The 24,801-nt window shown below is 46.4% G+C and overlaps 1 protein-coding gene across 1 annotated transcript; it reads right to left on the reverse strand.

Annotated features, from left to right (window-relative positions):
• Window positions 1-1,614: 1,614 nt before the first annotated feature.
• On the reverse strand, window positions 1,615-13,449 carry SIRT4 (sirtuin 4). Its single transcript, XM_081114017.1, has 5 exons — window positions 13,420-13,449; window positions 8,295-8,792; window positions 5,349-5,643; window positions 5,038-5,249; window positions 1,615-2,085 (listed from the first exon to the last, which is right to left on the reverse strand). The coding sequence occupies exons 2-4, from the start codon at window positions 8,789-8,791 to the stop codon at window positions 5,097-5,099; spliced, it is 945 nt and encodes a 314-aa protein (XP_080970143.1). The 5' UTR covers window position 8,792; window positions 13,420-13,449; the 3' UTR covers window positions 1,615-2,085; window positions 5,038-5,096.
• Between the last annotated feature and the right edge of the window lie 11,352 nt (window positions 13,450-24,801).

The following is a 24,801-nucleotide window of genomic DNA, read 5'->3' on the forward strand; positions in this document are numbered from 1 at the left end:
GCCGTGATAGCAGAGCAGAAACGCAAAAGCAACTGAGGGAGAGCCTGGCCAAAAGTCCTGTCCACAGCTGGGCTTATGCAGTTAGAACCATGTAACCACGGCGGTGACCAGCTGGAGAGTCACTAGAAGGTGTTTGTTATTCCGACCGAGGGCACTGAGAGTGGACGAGGAGCCGCCATGCTGGTGGGAAGCTAAAGATGGGAAGTGAGGAGACGGGAGAACCAGCAGCTTCAGGAAATGTCAGGTTCCTCTTGAGACAAAGGTTTTGGAAAGAATTCCGTCTCGGGAGGAAATATGAACAAAAGGAGCATTCCAAAGGCCCTCGCTTGGTTTGGTGAAGCTGCCAACACTGGGGGTGAAAGAGCCTGCCTTCTCCCCCTGGCAGCCTCACCTACTCTCCACTCCCCACATGGAAGCCTTCCTGGCCTCCCTGGCCGGGTACACTGCTGGCTTCTGCTGCTACTTCAGGCCGACTTCTTTCTAACCATCGTCTTCCCATGCGTCTTGTTGTGTAAAAGGAAAAGAACCCGGAGGGCCCCAGCGGTGCGGCTTACTTGGTTGGGCTTCATGCACCCAAAGGTTGCTGCCCATTCGATTCCGGGTCAGGGCACATGCCCGGGGTTGCGGGCTCGATCCCCAGTAGGGGTCATGCAGGAGGCAGTCACTCTCACATTGATGTTTCTCTCTCCCCCCTCTCCTTCTCTCTCTCTAGAAGTCAGAAAAGAAATAAAGAAAAAGAATTGAGGAAAATCTACTTGGATCCTAGTCCTGGCTCTGAAACTATGTACTATGGCCTTAGGTAAGTCTGGATCTTAATTTCCTCAAAAAGGAATGGGGGGGTGGACTAAATTGCCTCGTTCTGTCATTCCACGCATGACTGTATCATTTCAGGTGCAGAGTAAGGGCGGGGGAGGTAGCAACCCTCTGTGAGCCAGTTGAGGGCAAGAGGTTGTACCTTTGTAGCCTCAGCACCTTAGTATAGTGTCTGTCGGTAACATTATGAGATTTGTGGGTGACAATGGCTTGAGATTCAAAAGACCCAGATTGAATACAATTATTGGTACTGACTTTGGATAACTGAGCAAATCTGGTTCAAAATACTTTAGGATCTCCATGTGCAAAAAGCTGGAGTGGGATTTACAAAACCGTACGCCTCTTCAGAGTTCACTGATGGCCACGGGCAAACCGACAGTTGTGCAGGTGAGAAGAACTCTTTGTTTTCGGATCCTGGTCACCCCGGTTAACTGAAACCTGCTTCCCAGGCAGGTGCAGGATGAGCGTGCATTGCTCGCCCTAATTGTAGACAAAGCACTGCCCAGCATAGGCTGCGATTCTTCCGTCCGCTCACATTTTGATGAGATTGTGCAGAAAGCTTAACCCGGTACAAGGATTCTTTCTGGCTCATGCAGTCATCAAACCAGTCTTGCTGCTTTCCCCCGCAGAAACAAATCAACTTAAGATCCCACTTGGGAATTCACTGTTTCCTCCCTACAGACCAGGTTCAAGGCAGGAGTCTCATTCGGGTTGAAATGAAGCAGAAATCCCTAGAGAACCATGTCATCCAGTCCCATTTGCTTTCAGCTGATTAAAAAATAGAAACGTACAGCCCACATACCTGGTGTGCTATTTAAAAATGATTCCTTTATTCCTTGGTTAATAAACAATTAATTCATAGCATAGTTCATCGTTTCAAAAATATACCAAAATAGTTCAGTGAAAGACATTTAACCATTTAGGATTATAAATTAAGTCATTCCCTTCTCCCATTACTCTACACACACACACACACACATTAGTGAGCCCTGCGCTAGTCCTCCAGAGACTGTCCTGACCTACATATTTCCTGGGCCATTTCTTCTGCCTGATGAGATAAGAAGGGACTGAAAGCAGTTTTCCTAGCAGGAGAAGCTGCTGCTTTGAAAAAGTCTTTCTTCAGGGGCGAATCTCATCAACCTAAAGATTTAACTCCTTGGCTCGGAAACCTGCCCACTTCCAGAGGCTGGCGGAGAGGTGCTGGTTTGCTGCCCTCTACAGGCTGCACTCGGGAGCTTCGACTAAAGGAAGAAGGGATGAATCCTTAGGGATCTGAAAAGAAATGCAACAAATTGATGCCAATATAAGGCAAGAGTGGAGTGGGGGGAATGATTGGGAACATCAGCTACCATTCAAAGAATTATAGCACTAAAACATTATCGCATGTAGGACACGTAGATATGGCCATTACAGAACAGGATGCAATGAAACACTAGGATTCAATATTTGTAGAAACAGATTTAGCTATGCCAGAATGTTAAACTTTGGTTATCTCCGTAGTGGGATTATGGGTAATTTGTATTATATTCTTTTTATCGGCATCATCTAAACTTCTACAATCAATAGGTGTTATTCTAGTAATAAGAAACTAGTTAAAATGTGTCACAGGGCCCAGCCGGTGTGGCTCAGTGGTTGAGTGTCGACCTATGAACCAAGAGGTCATGGTTTGATTCCTGGTTGGGGTACATGCCTGGCTTTCGGGCTTGATCCCCAGTGTGGGGCGTATAGGAGGCAGCGGATCAGTGATTCTCTCTCATCATTGATGTTTCTAACCCTCTCTCCCTCTCCCTCTCTCCCTCCCTCTGAAATCAATAAAAACTTAAAAAAGTGCCACGGGGACTTCGTGGGCGCTGGTGATGTTCTGTTCCTTGACCTAGAGGCTGCAGGCCTTCACCAAGCAGCCGACTTAGGGTACGTGCACTTCTCCGTGGGTCCAGTTCAGTTAGAACAGTTTTTAAAAAATGGTTGTTGAAGTGAAACTGTCACCATTGCTGGTGGCAATGCAAATGGTACAGCCACCTTGGAAGACAGTTTGGCAGTTTCTTACAGAATGAAACATACTTTTTATCATTCGACCCAAGTAGTATATGGGAACTCTTCACTTTCTGCTCAATCCTGTGAAACTAAAACTGCTCTAAAAAATAAAGTCATAGGACACATATGTAATACCCTTTGTAATACTTTTAGCAATAAAAAAAAATAAAGTCTATTTTTAGATATACTCACACATGTTACCATATGAACGTTAAAAACATTAAGTGAAAAAGTCAGACACAAAAGGCTGCATATATATGAAATGTCTAGACCAGCGGTTCTCAACCTGTGGGTCGCGACCCCTTTGGGGTTGAATGACCCTTTCACAGGGGTCGCCTAAGACCATCGGAAAACACATATATAATTACATATTGTTTCTGTGATTAATCACTATGCTTTAGTTATGTTCAATTTGTAACAATGAAAATACATCCTGCATATCAGATACTTGCATTACGATTCATAACAGTAGCAAAATTACAGTTATGAAGTAGCAATGAAAATAATTTTATGATTGGGGGTCACCACAACATGAGGAGCTGTATCAAAGGGTCTCAGCATTAGGAAGGTTGAGAACCACTGCTCTAGACTAAGCTGAAACAGAAAGATTCGTTGTTGCCAGGAACTGGGGGGAAGGGGTTGGAGGATGGGGAATGACTGCTAATGGGTAGAAGATTTCTTCCTGGGATGATGAAAATATTCTTAAATTAGAGAGTGGTGCCGAAACCGGTTTGGCTCAGAGGATAGAGCGTCGGCCTGCGGACCGAAGGGTCCCGGGTTCGATTCCGGTCAGGGGCATGTACCTGGGTTGCGGGCACATCCCCAGTAGGAGATGTGCAGGAGGCAGCTGATCGATGTTCCTCTCTCATCGATGTTTCTAACTATCTCTCTCCCTTCCTCTCTGTAAAAAATCAATAAAATATATTAAAAAAAAAATTAGAGGCCGGAACCGGTTTGGCTCAGTGGATAGAGCGTCGGCCTGCGGACTGAGGGGTCCCGGGTTCGATTCCGGTCAAGGGCATGTGCCTGGGTTGCGGGCACATCCCCAGTGGGAGATGTGCGGGAGGCGGCTGATCGATGTTTCTCTCTCATCGATGTTTCTGACTCTCTATCTCTCTCCCTTCCTCTCTGTAAAAAATCAATAAAGTATATTTTTTAAAAAAAACAAACAAAAAAAAAATTAGAGAGTGGTCATTAATGTACAACTTTATGAAGGTAGTAAAAACAACTTAATTGTATACTTTTAAAGGTATGTGAATTATATCTCAATAAAGCTGTTATATTTAAAAAACAGAAAAGGTTATGGTAGATTTTTAGAACATTTAAATAGCTATGTGCCTACAGTTTGAAAATCATAGTCTTTCAAACAATATAGCTTAATGTACATTAAAAAAGTAAATTCAGGCCAAACCGATTTGGCTCAGTGGATGGAGCGTCGGCCTGCAGACTGAAGGGTCCCAGGTTCGATTCCGGTCAAGGGCATGTACCTGGGTTGCAGGAGCATCCCCAGTGGGGGGCGTGCAGGAGGCAGCTGATGGATGTTTCTCTCTCATCAATGTTTCTAACTCTCTATCCCTCTCCCTTCCTCTTTGTAAAAAAACCAATAAACTATATTTTTTTTTAAAAAAATAAGTAAATTCAGAATGCCCACACATTAAGAAGCCTAGAACTGCCCTAGCCGGTTTGTCTCAGTGGGTAGAGAATCAGCCTGTGGACTGAAGGGTCCCAGGTTCGATTCTGGCCAAGGACACACGCCCGGGTTGCGGGCTCGATCCCCAGTACAGGAGGCAGCCCATCAATGATTCTCTCTCATCATTGATGTTTCTATCTTTCTCTCCCTTACTCTCTGAAATTAATAAAAATATATTTTTTAGCCCAAACCTGTTTGGCCTAGTGGATAGAGCGTCGGCCTGTGGACTCAAGGGTCCCAGGTTCGATTCTGGTCAAGGGCATGTACCTTGGTTGCGGGCACATCCCCAGCAGAGAGTGTGCAGGAGGCAGCTGATCGATGTTTCTCTCTCATCGATGTTTCTAACTCTCTATCCCTCTCCCTTCCTCTCTGTAAAAAATCAATCAAATATATTTAAAATATATATATACATATTTTAAAGACAAAAAAAAAAAAAAAGCCTAGAACCTTCTATATTTTGTCAGTGCTCTCAGATGAATGGGAACTGAGAAGGCATTTACCTTTAGCAGCTGGATACACGCAAAAGTCCCAGCTCTGGCTCAGGAACAACAGGCCGTGATCACTGTGGGTCTATTAAAGGCAGCAGCTCCCCACACCGAGAATCCAGCTTCAGGCACGCCAGGTGGTCCGACCGCGTGGGCCCGATGTTCAGTATCGCAATTGGTAACTTCTTCTCCCGGGCAGTGAGGATAAACCTGTAGCCAGAGTACACCTGGCGGAGCAGGAGGCGGCACAGGTAAGAGATGCAGGAAGAGATCGCGAGTCGGGAGCCCCAGAGAGGCTCCCAGAGGGGGCAGTGACAGTCAAATACCTGTAAGGACGATCCCACCACCAAGAGGGAGTCGGCTTCTTTGACGCGCCTGTGCACAAAGTCGACCTTGTCGGGGTTCACTGTGTCCCCGAAGAAAACGACATCTGGTTTCAGGGGGCCTCCGCAGCGCGCGCAGGAGGGAACCCGAAAGCTCTGCACCTGCTCCTCCGTGAGAAAGACGTCGCCGTCAGGAGCCAGGCCGTGGGCCTCGGCCCTCCAGGTGGGGTTCAGGGCTTCGAAGCGCTCCTGCAGCACCCCACGCGGAGTCTGCTCTCCACAGGCCAGGCACAGGACCCTGAAACCCAAGAGGAGGCCGATGAACGTCTGTCCTGGGGAGGCACATGCTGCCAACGACGGGGCAGCCCCAACTCTTCAGTCCCTCCATCACCACTTCCTTTTCCCATCATCCAGTTTTAGGAATATCTTCTCGTGACCTCCTTAGCTACCTCCGTTTCTCACCTTCCTCCCGCTGTCGACCTTCCAGAACAAGTAATGTACCTCCGTTTCCTTACTAAACCCTCCCTGCTTACTCTTCACCAGCTCATTTTATCCTTAGCACGACTGCAAATTCTCTACCACATAAATGATCTCCTTAGTGCCATTATCAGTTTTCCCCTCCATTCCCTGTTGTCCTCATCTACTGTAATTATTGCTATCCATCACCATCCTTTCATTTTTTTAAAAAAAGTGTTTGTTTGTTTTTTAATGTTTTTGTTGATTTTAGAGAGAGAGAAGCATTGATCGGCTGCCTCCTGCACACCCCCTACTGAGGATCGAGCCTGCAACCCGGGCATGTGCCCTGACCAGGAATTGATCCTGTAACCTCTTGGTTCATGGGTCGACACTCAACCACTGAGCCACACTGGCTGGGCCATCACCACCCTTTCTTTAAAACACTTTCTCCCCTTGATGTCGATGACCTGGTGTCTTCCAGTTCTCTTGGCACCTCTCTAATCACCAGAGCCTGAGCTCTGTGAGGTCTAGAACTTTGAGTCTTGCCCCTTTTGGCAGGACTGCTGCTCATGACCGCTGCTCTATGCCCACTTTCAACCAGCGGTCGCCAACCTTTCGGACCTCACGGACCACCAGTGGCCGAGAACGTGCCCACTAAATAGCTGGTGAAAGAAAGAACAAGAGGTGGTTTAACTGGGTCCTCCTCTGCTCCTCAACCCCCAGCTTGGGGACTCTGTTTCCACTGCCTCCGTGTCTCTATGCAATGGTCTCCTCTGCGTAGGACTCACTCCTGCTCTCTCCCCCAAACTGGAGTCCAACTCCAAGTGTCCTTGGCTGACCTGAGACGTCCACCTCTGTCTTCAACCACCTGCCTCCTCCCCCAACTCCTTCCCCATCACCACCATGTCTCTAGTTACTTGGGCTGAAACCCTGGGAAAACTTACTCCTTTTACTCAATCTAGTCAACCATCGGATTATGTTGTGGATTTTTTATTTAAAAGACCCCGTCTGCAACGATAAGAAATCTTGGATTTGTTTTAAAATGTTTCTAAGAGTCACGGAGAGAAGGGATAAAGTAGGCATGATAAAAATCTTTGAATCTGGATAATGGTATATGGGAGTTCATTATCCTATTCTCTTTACTTTTGTAGATGTTTGACATTTTTGGGGGGACAAAAATCCCCCAAAGATCACTAAGAGTGATCTTGGACCCGTGAGGGATGGGAGATGATGGCTAAACACCCCAGGACCCATTCATCATTAGCTCTCATTCCCCTGCCATCACCTGAGTCCGGGTCCTTCAGGCTGATCCTGAGCCTCTTCTATTCCTGTCGGGCCTTCCTCAAATGTTATTTTATCATGTTGCCTCTTGCTCAGAAAGCAGCAATAGCCCCTTTGGTCTCACAACAGTCCCAAACGGCCCTGCATGATTTTCCGATGCACCGTGAGCTGGGTTAGCCCTTCCCAGACACCTGATCTCATACCAGTCTCCCCAGAGGCCAGGCTGGTCTCTCCTGGGCTCTGCACATGCCTTTCACTTAGAAAGCTCTTTCCCCTCCTTTGCCTAATCAATCTGAGCCAGCCTCAAGCCCCGCCACCCACAAACGCGTCCCCGAGTTCTCCCGTCTTTACTAAGCCTGTGTCTCTGAACTCACAGCTTGTCTATCGAGGACGCCACGATTTAACAGTCCTGTGTGGAGTCGTTGGTCATTACACGTGTTGTTTTTGGGTCTCCCCCAAGCCGATGACATAGTTCTCACATGTGAAGTAGACCCAGTTTTATACCCTGGTTTTGATCCCTCCACGCCAAGTAGCACACAGCACACACCACACGTTGTAGGCACCCAATAAATACTTTACGATCGGCAGGAGGATCTCTGGGGCTAAAGATAAGGCAATGGTCGCCAATGAGCTACCAGCTATTAGCTCCTAGCTATGCCAGGGCTGCATGTACTCATGCCAGCAACACCTACTGGGTTCTGACCACTACATGCCCGGCTGTAGTGTTCTCTGGGTCTGGGCACCAGAGACGCAGCAGTTGGTAGCACACGCTGTCGTGCTCTGCTCATAGGCCCCGAGGACAGCCACTGCACACGACTTCCTGTGGCCCAGCGAGCCTCCTCTGCAGGAGCAGAGTCAGTGTTAGGGAGTGGATCCCCCCAGCGTGACCTTTGACCAGAGAGCGATGGGAGATGCTGGCTGAACACCCCAGCTGCCCTGACTTCCCGTGAGAACTCTGAAGCATGTTCTCCAGACAGTCAGGGGCCCAGCAGCCCAGAGCAGTAACCCGTTCATTAACGTACCCTTTTGGCTTTCCTCCCTCCCCCATTTCACTTCCCCACTCCCTCAATGAGTTTGGCGGGATCAACTCCAAACTGAACCACTAGCTCCCAAACCCTTTTCTCAAATCGATCGAAGGCAACAGTGATCACGTCAGCCTAGGTCCCTGCCCTTACACATTCCCGCATTCAAGCCTTTCCGACGTTTCCGCACCTGTGCATGCATCCGTGCAGCTCTGTGAGGCGCTGACTCCCCGCCTTGGTGTGCAAGGCGTCCACATTCTGGGTCACCAGCCAGTACAGCTTTCCGAGTCTCTCCCAGCTGCTCAGAGCCCAGTGGGCAGGGTTAGGCTGATGAGAGGAGAACCGAGGCCAGCCCACGAAGTTCCTCGCCCAGTACCGCTGGCGGACTGGAGCCCTCTGCACAAAATCCCGATGCTGGATGGGCCTCCGGTCGGTGCGGGCATAGAGTCCCACCTTTTCAGACCTGTAGTCCGGGATCCCTGACTCAGTGGAGACCCCGGCCCCCGTCATCACTAGGAGTCTCTTGGAAAGAGAGACGAAGCGCTGTAGCTCTTTGACCTTCTCAGGGTCCACAGGAGGACTCGGTGGCACGAACAGTCCAATGGAGCCATGTGCGCACTGCTGGCTGAGGTTCGGCCTCCAGCAGCCTTTCGCTGCCCTCAAAGTCAACCCAACGTTCATCTTCATTCTAGAGAGAGAGAGACCTCATGTGAAAAACCAAGTGACTGATTGATTGGTTTAGGTATAATTGAGATATATATATATATATATATGCACATATACATATATATATATACTAGAGGCCCGGTGCACAAAAATTTGTGCACTCGTGAGGGTGGTCCCTCAGCCCGGCCTGTGCCCTCTTGCAGTCTGGGACCCCTCAGGGGATGACCACCTGCTGGCTTAGGCCCGCTCCCCAGGGGATTGGGCCTAAGATGGCAATCAGACATCCCTCTGGCAGCCTGGCAGCTCTCGGAGCATGTCCACTTGCCAGCGGGGAGCAGGTCTAAACTGCAGTCGGACATCCTTAGTGCTGCTGAGGAGGCAGGAGAAGCTCCCACCACCACCGCTGTACTGGCAGCCATCAGCCTGGCTTGTGGCTGAGCAGAGCTCCTCCCATGTGAGAGCGCCCTGACCACCAGAGGGCAGCTCCTGCATTGAGTGTCTTCCCCTTGGTGGTCAGTGTGTGTCATAGTGACCAGTCATTCCCAGTCTTTCTGCTGTTAGGGTCAGTTTGCATATTACCCTTTTACTATATAGGATAGAGGCCTAGTGCACGGGTGGGGGCCAGCTGGTTTTCCCTGAAGGGTGTCCCAGATCAGGGTGGGGGTCCCGCTTGGGTGCCTGGCCAGCCTGGATGAGGGGATGATGGCTGTTTGCAGCTAGTCACACCCCCTTCAGGGTGGGGGTCCCGCTTGGGTGCCTGGCCAGCCTGGATGAGGGGATGATGGCTGTTTGCAGCTGGTCACACCCCCTTCAGGGTGGGGGTCCCCACTGGGGTGCCTGGCCAGTCTGGGTGAGGGGCTGAGAGCCGTTTTCAGGCTTAAGGGTGACTGAAGTTCCCAACCTCTCCTTTTTTTCTTTTTTTTCTTCTTTATTCTGGGATTTATTTACCTTCTATGGCTGTCACTGGAGCTGAGAGCCGGCTTTAGCTCTGAGGCTCGGCTCCAGCTCTGAGACCTCCGCTGCTGAAAGCAGGTATCTGGGTTTGTTTGGGTTCTATAATTGTAACACTGTTGCGGTCCTGCTCGCTCCAGCTCTGACGGCTGAAAGCAGGTTTCTGGGGTTTGTTTAGAGTCTATAATTGCAACATAGTTGCTTAGAGTGCAAGCTCAGAGGCCGGCAGTGGCAGGCGGGGAACCTTGGCTTCCTCCGTCACTGGAGCAAGTAAGCCTCCTGTTCACTTCAACTGCCTGGCTGCCGGCCGCCATCTTGGTTGGCAGTTAATTTGCATATCTCGCTGATTAGCCAATGGGAAGGGTAGCAAAGTTACAGTTAATTACCATGTTTCTCTATTATTAGATAGGATAACATGTTAGCTTCAGGTGTACAACAATTACTCAGTATTTGGATATATTGTGAAATGATCACCACATTAAGTTTAGTTACATCTGTCACCACACATAGGTATAAAAATTTTATTCTTGTGGTGAGGAATTTTAAGATCTACTCTCTCAGCAACTTTCAAATATGCACTACAATATTGTTAACTATTGTCACCATGCAGTACATTATTTCCCCATGGCTTATTTATTGCAAAACTGGAGTTTTATACCTTTTGACCACCTTTACCCATTTCTCCTCCCACCTCCACCCCAGCTTTTGGCAGCCACCAATCTGTTCTCTGTATCTGTGAACTTCAGGATAGACAAATCAGTTTCTCCCAACAAATAAATTGCAAGAGACAGAGATATAGACATAGGTATACGAAGGGGGATTATATAGATTAAAGTATGTGGGCCTTATTTGAGTCCTGATCCAAACAAACTTTTAAAACATGACATTTATAAAATAATTGGAAAATTAAACAGTAACTGGATGTTTGATATTAAGAAAATACTATTAATTATTTAACGTATGACAGAGAGTATTTTTTAAAAAGTCCTCATCCTACTGAGTTATATATTGAAATATTTGGATAAAGTTATATATCAAGGAGGATTTGCTTCAAAATAATATGGGGAAGGTGGTGGAGCAGATAGGAGTATAGAAATGAAACAAGATTAACCAAGAGTTGTTAATTACTAAAGCTGGGTGATGGGCCCATGGATGGGGGGTCATTATATTATTCTATCCCCACAATAAACATTTTAAAGTCATTCCTCAGAGGAATGTCTGCTTGCAGATGTCCTAGTATGCTCAGGGCAGTGGTAGTGCAGAAATGCCAAAAGCCGTGAGATGAAGGAAAATTATTATATCTTTTGAATATTTTAAAATCTTAAGAGATATGATCAGAAAAGTTAGACGAAGAAAAAAAGAATGGAGAAGTGTGAAGAGAAGCTAAAATGTGGAATGCTTTACCTTAAAGGAAGATATTTTAAGACCTCTCCAACTTATATCTGGAAACTGCCAACCCAAAGGATTTTTAATTTTTTTAATTGATTTTAGAGAGAAACATTGATTTGTTGTTACACTTATTTATGCATTCATTGGTTGGTGCTTGTATGCATCAACCTTGGGATCGAACCCACAACCTTGGTGTATCAGGATGATGCTCTAGCAACTGAGTTATCCAGCCAGGGCCCAAAAGGTTTAATTATCAGCAAACTTTTGCACATGCAAATATTTTAAGAGATGGGTGATGAGAGCCAAGAGCATGACACTGAGAAATGGCTGGAGGATAGGAATGTGTTAGCATTGCGTATAATACTGTCTTCTGGAAGATAATATCTAGATATTAGGACAATGTATTGGAGAGGACCACAGGTTATTACATGTCTAAGAAAGCTGTCCACACAGACCATAGTATTTTCTGTGGCAGATTTCATGCTTATCAGAACAACCTATTGATAATGAACTAATTAATGACTTCAGTACCTGCAAGGATGGCCCCAAATAAACAATAATATTTCACTAGAAATATTTTTCACTAGAAAGGTACGGCCCCCTTCCCTCCACACACCCCTAAAGTGTATTTATAATCTTACGTTGAAACCCAAATCAATCATTTGTAAAATTTGGGAGCATGTGAGCTAGCTCAGGATCTGATGACTCAGGAGGAATTGAACACCGGGGCTCCAGGCTTATGGAGAAAACTGGCCCTGCTAGGGCTGTGCTGATAAACTGGCTTTCCCCCTCCCCCCTCAGCAAAAGATACAATAATCCCATCCTGGCCCATTTCATGCTACCGATGGTTTAATTACTGGCTAGCAAACTCTTCAATATTTAACACCTGGAACCTCACAAGTGCAAATTGATTCCAGCACACCCTCCTGGGTCCCCTGAAGTCCAACCCGAAGCAACAAGCCTACCTTTTTATTATGTTTTTAATCATCTGTTTTGGTCAAGAAGTTCTAATACTTTCCACAAAATAAAGTCTTGTCTCCACGCTGGACTATTGCATCACAGCCCGAGCCGATCTTATCTTCCTGGCCTCTTAAGAACCTATAACCAGAGCTCTACTCTGCTGTAGCCATCAGATGAATATTAACTTAAAAAAGCGTTCTGTATTTAAGGGAACTGTATATTTTGGCGTTGTTTTTGTTGTTGTTGTTGTTGTTGTTGTTTTTAAAGAGGAGGCTGTAAAAACATAGCCTATTTTAAAAAGGAGGGAGGATAAAGTAAAAATTGGGAAAGCATATAATCTAAGGCCCTATTGTGAATCTCCCAGTAACACCAGCTGGTCAGACATGAATTCCTTATAAACTTCAAGAAGTTAATGACTTACCTCAATATCCTTTAAATCCCTTAATACCTCATTGTTAATCCATCCATGACTGCATCTAAAGATGTCTCCAGCAGAGGAATATATTTATATTTTAGTTAATACCATCCCTTGGGGAACTTTGTGTTCCATAACCCCACATCCCATCTTCTAAATTAGAATTACCTTATTTCTTTATTATTATTAGGTTTTAATCCTCACCTGAGGATGTTTTTTCCCCATCAATTTTTAGAGCAAGAGAGAGGGAGAGAGAGAAACATCGATGTGAGAGAGAACAATGATTGGCGGCCTCCATTCAGCCCTGACCGGGGATCAACCCCGCAACTGAGGTGTGTGCCCTGAGAACTGAACCTGCAACCAGAACTATCTTATTTCTTCATATGCTAAGGAAGCACATTTGAGTTCTAGTATGCCAGGTGTTAATAAAGTTGTTTGCTCAGACTTTTTATTTTATTAATATAATTAAGCACACGCACGCCTCTTGTGTTTCGTTTCCCCCATATTATTTTAGTTTACTCTCAATTGCAAACAGCTACTTGCATACAGCAGAGAGTAGTGAAACCTGGCCAGTCATCATACCCGCGTGTCCGCTTTCTAGCTGTAAAAACAAGGCGCTGGCATTATTTGATGGAGGACAGACATTCCCTACTGACGTGCGCCCCATATGTAAACATTACTTTAATTTGGATTTTCAGATCGGATTCAGGACCCCGATTTCTCCTTGACACTCCACAGCAGCGTGTGAACAGCTCAACAAATGCAGGGTCCTAGTTCCTGAGACCCGGGGCTCGGGAAGCCCCGCTGCAAACACGCCCTATTAGAACGGCTGCGCTGTCTCAGGTCCCACCGAAGTGCAAAGAGGAGGAATGTAATCCCTTATAAGAAACCCGCAACCTCTAGCAACCTCGCAGCCCGCAAGGAGCTCACTTACCTTTCACAGCCCAAGGGACACCTCAAGTCCGACAGCGGGACTGCCTGGGCACATCTGCATTCTGGGTAATGTAGTTTACGAAGCTTAAATAACGCAAACACTACAAGTCCCACAATCCTCTGGGTTTCACAGTTGAGATAATCAGGTTGTCCAGGTGCGCCCCCTGGGGGCTCTTCGTGGTCAGAAGTTTTGAACCTTCCTCGTGGAGGTGCAGCTCTCACCTAAGCAATCCCATACATTGTCCTCCCCGAGAAGTATTTACAGCGTCACACCAAGGTCTTTAAAGTGCAAAATCACGGAATCGCCGTACACTTTTTTTATTCATAGACGCGTGTCCCCCTCCAGCCCCGACCTGGGGTCAGTAACTTATTTGTCCGGCTTCGCGGAGGCTCCTCTGGGTTTGTCCTCAGGTGGTCTGTGGGTGTCTTTCAGAAAATGGTTATTTTATATGATTTGTCATGGAATTTGTTCTAATAAATCATTCTATCACGTGGCAAAAAAAAATATAATAATAAAGTGCAAAACCATACATCCAAACAGCCCTTGGGAATTCATTCTCTGTTTTTGTTTATCCTCACCCAAGGATATTTTTTCCATTGATCTTTATTTTTATTTAGTTTGAAATATGTTTTTATTGATTTCAGAGAGGAAGGGAGAGGGAGAATCATTAATAGGCTGCCTCCTGCACGCCCTCCACTGGGGATTGAGCCCACAACCCCAGCATGTGCCTTTGACTGGAATCAAATCCAGGAACCTTCAGCGTGTAGGCTGACACTGAGCCAAGCCAACTAGGGCTCCATTGATATGAAGAGAGAATGGAAGGGAGGGGGAGAGACAGAGAGAAAGAAATATTGATATGAGAGACACATCAATTAGTTGCTTACAGATTGAACCTGCAAACAAGTGCCCTTCACCAGAATTGAACCCGAGATCCTTCAGTCTGAGGGCTGAGGCTCTAACCCAGCCTTGGGCAAACTACGGCCCGCAGGCCCGATCCGGCCCCTTTGAAATGAATAAAACTAAAAAAAAAAAAAAAGACCGTACCCTTTTATGTAATGATGTTTACTTTGAATTTATAATTTTTTTTAATATATTTTATTGATTTTTTACAGAGAGGAAGGGAGAGAGATAGTCAGAAACATCGATGAGAGAGAAACATCGACCAGCCGCCTCCTGCACATCCCCCACCGGGGACGTGCCCGCAACCCAGGCACATGCCCCTGACCGGAATCGAACCTGGGACCTTTCAGTCCGCAGGCCGACGCTCCATCCACTGAGCCAAACCAGTTTCGGCTACTTTGAATTTATATTAGTTCACACAAACACTCCATCCGTGCTTTTGTTCCGGCCCTCCGGTCCAGTTTAAGAACCCATTGTGGCCCTCGAGGCAAAAAGTTTGCCCACCCCTGCTAACCAGTGAACCAAACCAGCTAGGGCTGATTCTCCCTTAACATAGAAACCTTAATGATAGTTCTAGATTTGGACCTCCCTCAACCTCAGTGTTTATGATCCTTTCCACTCACTGTGACAGGGTCAAGTTCCCACCTTGCTGTGGGTTGTCACGCACATTCACAAGTACCTGAAAATGTGATGCTTTTACATATTCATGAACAACTAAAGCCAACTCTAATATACAGGGACTCATGTGTCTACCCACTTGGCGTCTCCAATTTTATTTTCCAGCTTGTGTGTTACTAAGTTAACCAACACAAAGCCTGGTTTTCATTCCCAGGGGCTGATTGACTTGGTCTGGGGAAACGCCTGGGGCATAAGTCGGTTTTCAAACTTCCCAGTTGTTTCAAATGTGTGGCCCAGGAGAACCTCGGCTCTATAGCATCACCAAATAAGACAGCAACCAATTTATAAGCGCTTTAGGACATAATTTCAGTGCAGTTAGCAGGGACCTTGAAGACCACCTGTGGAACCACTGCCCCCAGTTTAAGATAAACTGAAGCCCGAGGAAGGCTATGGGAGATGGAGTCTGACTCCTGGTCTCTCACTGAATGTGCGGAGGTAAATACTGGAAAAGTAACGAGGGCGGTCGTTTGGGAGCAGTGCGTCCGGCAACTGCTCGGCTAGGTCACTGGGCTGGAGAGTCACCTGACATGGACAACCTTTTGTGCCTGCCTTAACCTGCCAATGCTGGCAACAGAAAGGACCAAAATGCAGACTGGAAACTTTTACCAAGTCAAAACAGTTGTCATCCAGAACATTTTCTGCACATGCGGGTGTTTGATCAAAACCATGGAAATGCCCGAAAAGTGACATTCCTCCCACCCCAGCCACATTTTATGATGAAATATTTCAAACCCATGTTACTTTTTCAGTTCTCCAAGCGGGATGAGCATTTTTGATGGAGACTGGATAGCAATATACAACTATTGTGCTTTCAGACCCCAAAGAATCTAATGTTCTGGAGAGAAGTTAACTGAATTTTCCATTTTCTCCTAGCGCTGGAAAGTTATCTGTGGCGGATGAAGTCATCCAAGACAGCTGGTGAAACACAATTTCCCTTGATAGCTACTGACAGGATGTAACGAGCCACCCAATCACGACAGTCTCAAGGGCTAAGTCCTTTTTTTTCTCTTTCTTTTTAAAGATTAATTAATTTTATTTTTTATTATTTGTTTGAGAGAGAGGAAGGGAGGGCAGAGAGAAAGAGAAACAGATCAGCTGCCTCCTGCATGCACCTGATGAACCCGCAACCTGGGCATGTGCCCCAATCAGGAATCAAATCGGTGACCTTTCAATGCAGGAGACAACGCTCAACCTACTGAGCCACACCTGCCAGGGCTCCTTTTATTTCTCACAACTCCACCGCACCAGAAATTAATGACTAAGTCAGTGACTGTATCAAAGCAAATTAATCTAAATTAATCAGATTGTTAGTGTTGTTTTATCTGCTGGTTTTTCTTATCCTAGCATTTATATCTGGGTGAAAAAAAATTAACTATACATCAGCATCATACAAGCCTTTTTTAAAAAAACATTTTTATTTATTTTAGAGAGGAAGGGAGAGGGAGAGAGAAATAGAAACATCAATGATGAGAGAGAATCATTGATTGGCTGTGTCTCACACGCCCCCCACTGGGGATTGAGCCCACAATCCAGGCATGTGCCCTTGGTCGGAACTGAACCTGGGACCCTTCAGTCTGCAGGCCGACGCTCTATCCACTGAGCCAAACCAGCCAGGGCACATATAGGCCTTTCAAAGATGTCCATTTTTGCATCCAGATGCCAACTACATGTATATTCACTGAACAGCATTTTAAATGTTTCGTGTTTGAAATTTTTTAATAATTAAATGTTGAGAAGAAGGTTTCTTACTCAGAGACTACTATTTGCATCTTAATGAGTAGCAAAAGCCATAAGTATTCTGGAGGCTATAGCTCAGGGAGGAAACAAATCCAGATAGCAGTTTCTAGCAGCTTTCCACTTGCAGAGGGAACACAGGCAATGAGTGAGCGTCACTTCAAACTTCGTGAGCTGTGAACATTGCTGTGGAAATAGCTTCTTCCTTTCAGCCTCTTTCTTCTAAATTAAGATGTCCACAGAAAACTCCTTTGTGTTAAACATTCAAGTAGTATATGATCCAGAAATTCCACTTCTAGGTATATACACACAAAAATTGAAAACAAGGACTCACCCTGATACCTCTATGCCCGTGTTCCTAGGAGCACTGTTTACAAGAGCCAAAAGGTAGACGCTCAGTTGGTTTAGCGTTCTGCCACGCACTGAAAGGTCTCTGGATGGATTCCGGGTCAGGACACATGCCTGGGTTGTGGGCTCCACCTCCAGTGGGGGGCATGTGGGAGGCAGCCCCGTCGACTTCTTACATATGAAGTTTTCATTCTCTCTCTCTCCCCCTCCCGTCCTCTCTCTCTAAAATCAACAGAAACAATTTTTAAATTTTTTAAGTCTTTATTGTTGAAAGTATTACCTAAGTCCCCCATTTCCCTCCCATTGACCGGTTCTAGCCCACCCCTAGCCCCCACCCCAGGCCTTCACCACCCTGTCTGTGTCCAGGGGGTGTGCATATATGCATACAAGTTCTTTGGTTGATCTCTTCCCACCCACCTATCACCCCCGCCTTCCCTGAAATAAAAACATATTTTTTAAAAAGGTAAAAGCAGCCCTAGCTGGCTTGGTTCAATGTATAAAGCATCGGCCAGCAGACTGAAGGGTCCCAGGTTTGATTCTAGTCAACAGCACATGCCCCGATTTCGGACTTAATCCCCAGTAGGGGGCGTGCAGAAGGCAGCTGATCAATCAATGATTCTCTTTCATTGATGTTTCTATCTCTCTCTCCCTTCCTCTCTGAAATAAAATTATATATATATAATATATATTATATATATTATATATATAATATTTAAAATATATTTCTTTAAATATATATTTTAAAAGGATTACATTTTTAAAAAGATAGAAGCAAAAAAAAAAAAAAGATAGAAGCAATGCATGCCCATTGTAGAATGAATAGGTGACAAAATTCCATACAACGGAGTATGTCATAAAATGAAACTGAAATATACTACAGCATGGATGGACATTAAAAACATTATGAGCTGTAACCGGTTTGGCTCAGTGGATAGAGCGTCGGCCTGCGGACTGAAAGGTCCCAGGTTCGATTCCGGTCAAGGGCATGTACCTTGGTTGCGGGCATAGCCCCACTGGGCGGTGTGCAGGAGGCAGCTGATCGGTGTTTCTCTCTCATCGATGTTTCTAACTCTCTATCTCTCTCCCTTCCTCTCTGTAAAAAAATCAATAAAATATATTTTTTTTAAAATTATGAAACAAGCCAGACACAAAAGGTCAAATATTGGATGATTCTGCTAATGTGAGGTACTTAGAATAATCAAATTCATTGAGACACAAAGTAGAATAGAGGTTGCCGGGAGTTGGGGAAGGAACCATGGAAAGTTAGTGTTTAATGGGTACAGAGTTTCAGTTTGGGACCATGGAAAAGTTCTGGAGATGCACAGCAGTGATGGTTGCAAGCCATGTAAAATGTACTTGATGCTACTGAACTGTACACTTAAAAATGGTTCAAGTGGCAACTTTTGTTACGTATATTTTACCATAATAAAAACATTTTATTTTGGAGAGGACAGTTACACTGTGAATTGGGAATCCAGTGAACAGTACCCCGACCTTGAGCCCGTTTCTCATCCGCCCCAATTCCCCGTCTGCATTAAGTTACTAGCATGTCCCCTCCCATAATGCTTTGCTTCATTCTCCACCAAAATCTAGTGAAGTGAAATAAAGCAGAAGAATCTTCAGAAACAGCCTATGCGTTTTCGAGAGATCCGAAGGTGGCGGTATAATTTCCAACCGAACAATAATGGAAAGTTCTTCCATGAGCTTCAAACTCGCCTTTTTGAATTAGGAGCCTTGCTTACAGGGGACGATGAGCAGGGGAGGCGCTCGCCAGCTTTGCGCAGTGGCAGTATCGTAGCCAATGAGGTTTATCCGAGGCGCGATTATTGCTAATTGAAAACTTTTCCCAATACCCCGCCGTGACGACTTGAAATATAGTCGGCACTGGCAATTTTTGACGGTCTCTACGGAGACTGATCTTTTCGGTTGGAAAAAAGAGAGCCATCTTTTCTGTAGTTGCTAGGATAGGTGCGCAAGTTGCCGTCGCTTTGAAGTTTCTACCTGCGAGGAGCGGCCGGGACCGACTGTCTCTGGTCCACGTTGCATCTCTGCGTCTTTGCCACGCCAACACCCGAGGTGCGGCTGCTCCGGAAATGCTCCCTCCGGCCCCTGCCCCGGGCATCTGCGCCCGCGCCCCCAGCTACTTGTTGCTCTTCGGCTCACCCTCGCTGTCGCTGGCTTCCCGCCGCTCCCTTTTCTCCAAATTCAAGTCATTACGGTCATCTCTGTGACGTTATGCTGATTTGCATAAAATCCCCCAGCATCCCCAGCGAATGTACGCTCATTCCCAAAATCTGGACGTTCTACGCGAGATGGTCCCACAACAAGAAGCCTCCCGTGCAGACGGGCCTGAAATGCAACTGCTCCGAGGGGACCGGGTCAGACCCACGAAATCGCCGGCAGGTGCTCACCCTCAGCGAAAGGTGGTTCCCATCCGCCGGGGAGTGTGGCTCGCGCTCAAGGTTGCCAGCTTTGCGCAGTGGCAGTATCGTAGCCAATGAGGTTTATCCGAGGCGCGATTATTGCTAATTGAAAACTTTTCCCAATACCCCGCCGTGACGACTTGAAATATAGTCGGCACTGGCAATTTTTGACGGTCTCTACGGAGACTGGATCTGAGCTGTTTTAAAGAGAGTATGTCAGTTTCCTGCTTCTTTAGTGTACGTTTCAGGCTTTACAAGTTGTTCTACCTGCTTTCCGTGTGTCTTTCTAGTCTTCCTGTGTTAGTCTATGGGTGGCGTGGTCTCCAGGAGTCTGGCATTGCACCCCCCAGACGTTTCACAGCTGGGCGTGTGCGGTGGGTGGTGGCAGTCTCACCTATACACCAAAACTCATCCCTACTGGTTGGTAGGCAACCCCTTTCCGCAGGGTTCACAGAGTCGCAGATTTGGAAGGTATCGCATCCAAAAGTGTTGCCGATCTAAGAAGAAAAAAAAGGTTGCCCAGGTTGCCCTGGCTGGGTCGTTCAGTGGTTAGAGCGCCGGCCCATAGCCTGAAGGGTCTCGGGTTCGATTCCGAGGCGCGTATGTTGGTTGCAGGCTCATTCCCCGGTCGGGTTGGGGCGCTTGCGGGAGGCAACAAATTGCTGTGTCTCTCTCACATCCATGTTTCTCTGTCTCTTCCACTCCCTTCCATTCTCTCTACAAATCAATGGGAAAAATATCCTCCGGCGATGATTAGCAGCAACCAAAATGGTATATCATTTTTGATTCATTCACACCAGATAAGCTACTGTCCTTTTTTAAATTTGACAATCTATGGCAATGGTTCTCAACCTTCCTAATGCTGCGACCCTTTCATACCTCATGTTGTGGTGACCCCCAACCATAAAATTATTTTCGTTGCTACTTCATAACTGTAATGTTGCTACTGTTATGAATCGTAATGTAAATATCTGATATGCAGGGATGTATTTTCATTGTTACAAATTGAACATAACTAAAGTATAGTGATTACTCACAAAAACTATGTAATTATATGTGTTTTCCAATGGTCTTAGGCGACCGCTGTGAAAGGGTCGTTCGACCCCCAAAGGGGTCGTGACCACAGGTTGAGAACCCCTGATCTAAGAGAAAAGAGGTCAGTGCCCCTGAAGATATAGTCAGGTATTGCATTTTTAAAAATTCTTGAGGCATGCCTGTGCCATGGCACACCAGTCGAAAATTGGTGTTTTATCATCTAAACAAGCCCCTTGCCTTCTTTCTTTCCTTAGGGACACGGAGTGTTTGAAGAGCCCAAAGCAGTTATCTTGCAGAATGTCTCGCATTCTGGCTTCATCTGATTGTGTCTCCGGTGGCGTTAACATGTCCCTCTGTCCGCTGTCAAGTGGAAGTGAGACCTCAAAGCTAGATTCAGGAGCACTACAGCGGCGGCTTTGTGACCTTCGCACTGTATCTTCCACTATTAGTGATGCTGTGTGTAAGCGCCTCGTTAAGGCAGTAACTGCTCTCTCTCTCTCTCTCTTGCTCTCTCTCTCTCTCTCTTTCTCTCACTTTACTGTAAAGTGCAGTAAAGTAATCAGTTACCTGTGGAACGATGCTGAATACGGCAACCATTTCACACTGAAAGCCCCTTTCTTTTCACACCCACTGCCCTGCACCACTTCCTGATCAGGCGCCAAGATATCACGGCTGAGTAAGATAAGTTAACATCCCTTCTTCTGGGGAACCCAGGGTAGGTTTCCTGGAATCAGGCCTGTGTTCAGAACCAGTGTCCCCTGACAAGCCAGTGTGTCAGAACCGAAAAAATTGTGATGGACAGAGGGGGTCCGTGATAACTGCTCAAAGGGGCATCCTGGAGACTCCATATTGATTATGGGACCTGCAAGAGTTGCCAGGGTATGCCACCCAGAGCAGTGGTTCTCAACCTTCTGGCCCTTTAAATACAGGTCCTCATGTTGTGACCCAACCATAAAATTATTTCCGTTGTTACTTCATAACTGTCATGTTGCTACTGTTATGAATCGTCATGTAAATATCTGATATGCAGGATGGTCTTAGGCGACCCCTGTGAAAGGTTCGTTCGACCACAAAAGGGGTCGCGACCCACAGGTTGAGAACCGCTGACCCAGAGTCTGACGTTGCAGGGAGCTATAAATATCCTTGATAGCGTGGTCTGATAATGCACGCCACCCTTTCTTTCCACTCTAGCTGCTAGTCTGGGTGTCAAAACAGGCCTGAGAAAATAGAAGATGGCTGCTTCTTCCCATGGCAACTTCTGTATGGCTCAAAAAGTTAGTTGGGCCGAAACCGGTTTGGCTCAGTGGATAGAGCGTCGGCCTGCGGACTGAAAGGTCCCAGGTTCAATTCCAGTCAAGGGCATGTACCTGGGTTGCGGGCACATCCCCAGTAGGAGATGTGCAGGAGTCAGCTGATCGATGTTTCTAACTCTCTATCTCTCTCCCTTCCTCTCTGTAAAAAATCAATAAAATATATTTAAAAAAAAAAAACTTTCATGCCAGGATAAAGCCCAGTGATTTTCCATGACCTCTGACCTCATTAGAGGACCCAGTACAATATGCCTTCTCCCCAGCTCTCCCTTTTTCCTTCCTCAGCTCCAGTCACAGGGAATGACTTTCAGTTCCTGCAAAGGGCCACATCCTCCTGGCTTCGGACTCCAGCAGGTGCTGTTGCTCCTGCTGAAATGCATCCTGTCCTCGTTCCTCCTTCAGTTCACAGTTCAGCCACCCCCTCCTCCAGGAAGCCTTCCCTGGCCACCTCCCAGTCTCGGATACGTGGTCCTACAACCCCCACCAAAGCATTTATTTAACTTTGTGTCAGGTAGCATTGGGAGCACTTCCCTATATTATCTCATTTAGCACCCACACACTCTATGGCAAGGAGGCTTTTCCTTGGTGAGACATGAAATCACCTAGGAACCTCTAAAAAATATATTTTTGCTCAAGACTAATCTTTAGAAATTCTGATTTAATTGGCCTGGAATGCAGCCTGGGCATCAGAATTTTTAAAAGCTTCCCAGGTGATTCTCATGCACAGCCAGGGTGGAGACTCATGGCCTCTGAGATAGATGTGACCCTGACATCCTTTACAGCAGGGACACTAAGGCACAGAGAAGTTAAGTAAGTGGCCTAGGGTCACGCAGCAAGTGGTTAGTGGAGAGAATTTGAACCCAGAAAGTCTGGTTTCAAAGCTTTGCGGAAAAAAATAAATTGGCCATAGTTATTTTTTTTTAATGTTTTTATTGATTTGAGAGAGAGAGGAAGGGAGAGGGAGAAAGAAACATTGATGTGAGAGTAACATCGATCAGCTGCCTCCCAACCAGGGGTTGAATTGGAAACCTGGGTTTGTGCCCTGACCAGGAATGGACCAGTGACCTTTCAGCACAAGGGACAGTGCACACCAGCCAGGGCCTCAGTAAATTCTCCCAGTGGTTGAGAGCTGTGAGCCAGCTCTCCTCTGATGGATACTGAGGGCCCCTCGGGCATGGGTATGTGTAACCTAGAGAAGCTGGTGAGCTTGCGGACATCCTGCCGTCATGTGAGCACTGAGAGGCTTGTTTGGGGGCTGGTGGGCCCTTTCCCTGCTGAAATAGTCCTCGGGGTCCCCCTTTTCCACCCCTGGAGCCAATGGTCCAGGCTGGCTCGGGAACGGTGGGAGGGTTGGGTGGGGTTCGTTCCATCAGGGGCTGATGTTTCCAAGGATATTTCCTTACATGGAGGAAGGGATATTTTCTTACTGGGACTCCCGGTGCCCTGACCGGGAGTCGAACCATGACAACCTGGTTCATGGGTTGACACTCGACCACTAGAACCACACCAGCCGGGCCCAGCATACATTTCTGATCACTAGCCCAACCCCTCCTTCTGGAATGCCCGTCCCATGGCCCCCTATTCTCCAAAACTCGGGTGAGAGTTCCCTCTTTTCCAGGAATCCTTTCCAGGCCTGATTTGAATCAGTCTGTGTAGCTGATTCATGTTAGTGTCTGCAGTGTCATTTTTACAATACGGGTGTGTTTTATTCTGAAATATTAACTCATTCTAGGAAAAGATAAGATTGTGTATGTGGTTCAAAATTCAGAAGATCCCAAAGGGCATTTAGGGAAATCTGCTTCGCATTCCTGATCCCCAGCTACCCCATTCTCCCACCCCACCCCTTGCCAGGTGACGCTAGAGATTATTTATTCTTCCAGAGATGCTCCACCATGTGTAAGCATTTCACACAAATAAATTGTTTCCCATTTTTCTCCACAAAGATACACGTTACACACACCGTTCAGTTTTATTTTTCTTAGAACTGTTTTATGTCGACCACTGAGCCACGCCAGATAGGCTTTGGGGCATTCTTCGTGGGGTCACCCTAAGGTATTATGTGGGAGTCAGTGTGCATGAAATGTCAGTATATATTTATCTGGACACAGTTGTTACGGACAGTGCTGTGTCAGCACCTAGCTAAAGGACTGACAGCAGTGCGCTTACTCTGACACAGCACTTCCACTACGAGGAATTGATCTTTTTTTTTTTAATTGATTTTTTACAGAGAGGAAGGGAGAGGGATAGAGAGTTAGAAACATCGATGAGAGAGAAACATCGATCAGCTGCCTCCTGCACACTCCCTACTGGGGATGTGCCCACAACCAAGGTACATGCCCTTGACCGGAATCGAACCTGGGACCCTTCAGTCCGCAGGTCGACGCTCTATCCAATGAGCAAACCGGTTAGGGCAGAATTGATCTTCAGGAAATAATTAAGGATGTGCTCCAAGATTTAACTACCACGATGTTCTCATCAGCATTGCTGATTACTGTGAAATCTTGGAAATCACTGAATTTAACCAGGGAACTGGTAAATACTAGAACAGTAATATAATGGAATCCTGCCAAACCGGTTTGGCTCAGTGGATAGAGCATCAGCCTGCGGACTGAAAGGTCCCAGGTTCGATTCCGGTCAAAGGCATGTACCTTGGTTGCGGGCACATCCCCAGTGGGAGGTGTGCAGGAGGCAGCTGGTTGATGTTTCTCTCTCATTGATGTTTCTAACTCTCTATCCCTCTCCCTTCCTCTCTGTAAAAAATCAATAAATATATTTAAAAAAATAATAATAATAATGGAATCCTATTTTGACCCCCAAAATCATGTTTTAGAAAAATATTGAATGCCGTGAAAAGTTGCTTACAAGAGAGTGTGAAGTGAAAAATAACAGTTTTCAAATAGATCCAGAGACACATGGCAGGGGAGGTGGGGGCGTTGAGAGCAACCAAAGGACTT

This window comes from Myotis nattereri, assembly GCF_964212035.1.
Source record: "Myotis nattereri genome assembly, chromosome: 19".
In the NCBI taxonomy this organism is placed as follows: Eukaryota; Metazoa; Chordata; class Mammalia; order Chiroptera; family Vespertilionidae; genus Myotis; species Myotis nattereri.

Bases quoted from the DNA above. Each gene is read 5' to 3' on its own strand.
- SIRT4 (XM_081114017.1), bottom strand. From the start codon at position 8,791: ATGAAGATGAACGTTGGGTTGACTTTGAGGGCAGCGAAAGGCTGCTGG. The intron at 5,644-8,294 runs GTGCGGAAACGT...CTTGGGTTTCAG, and splicing joins CTGCACGGATGCATGCACAG to GGTCCTGTGCCTGGCCTGTG. The intron at 5,250-5,348 runs GTATTTGACTGT...CTGCTCCGCCAG, and splicing joins TGGTGGGATCGTCCTTACAG to GTGTACTCTGGCTACAGGTT.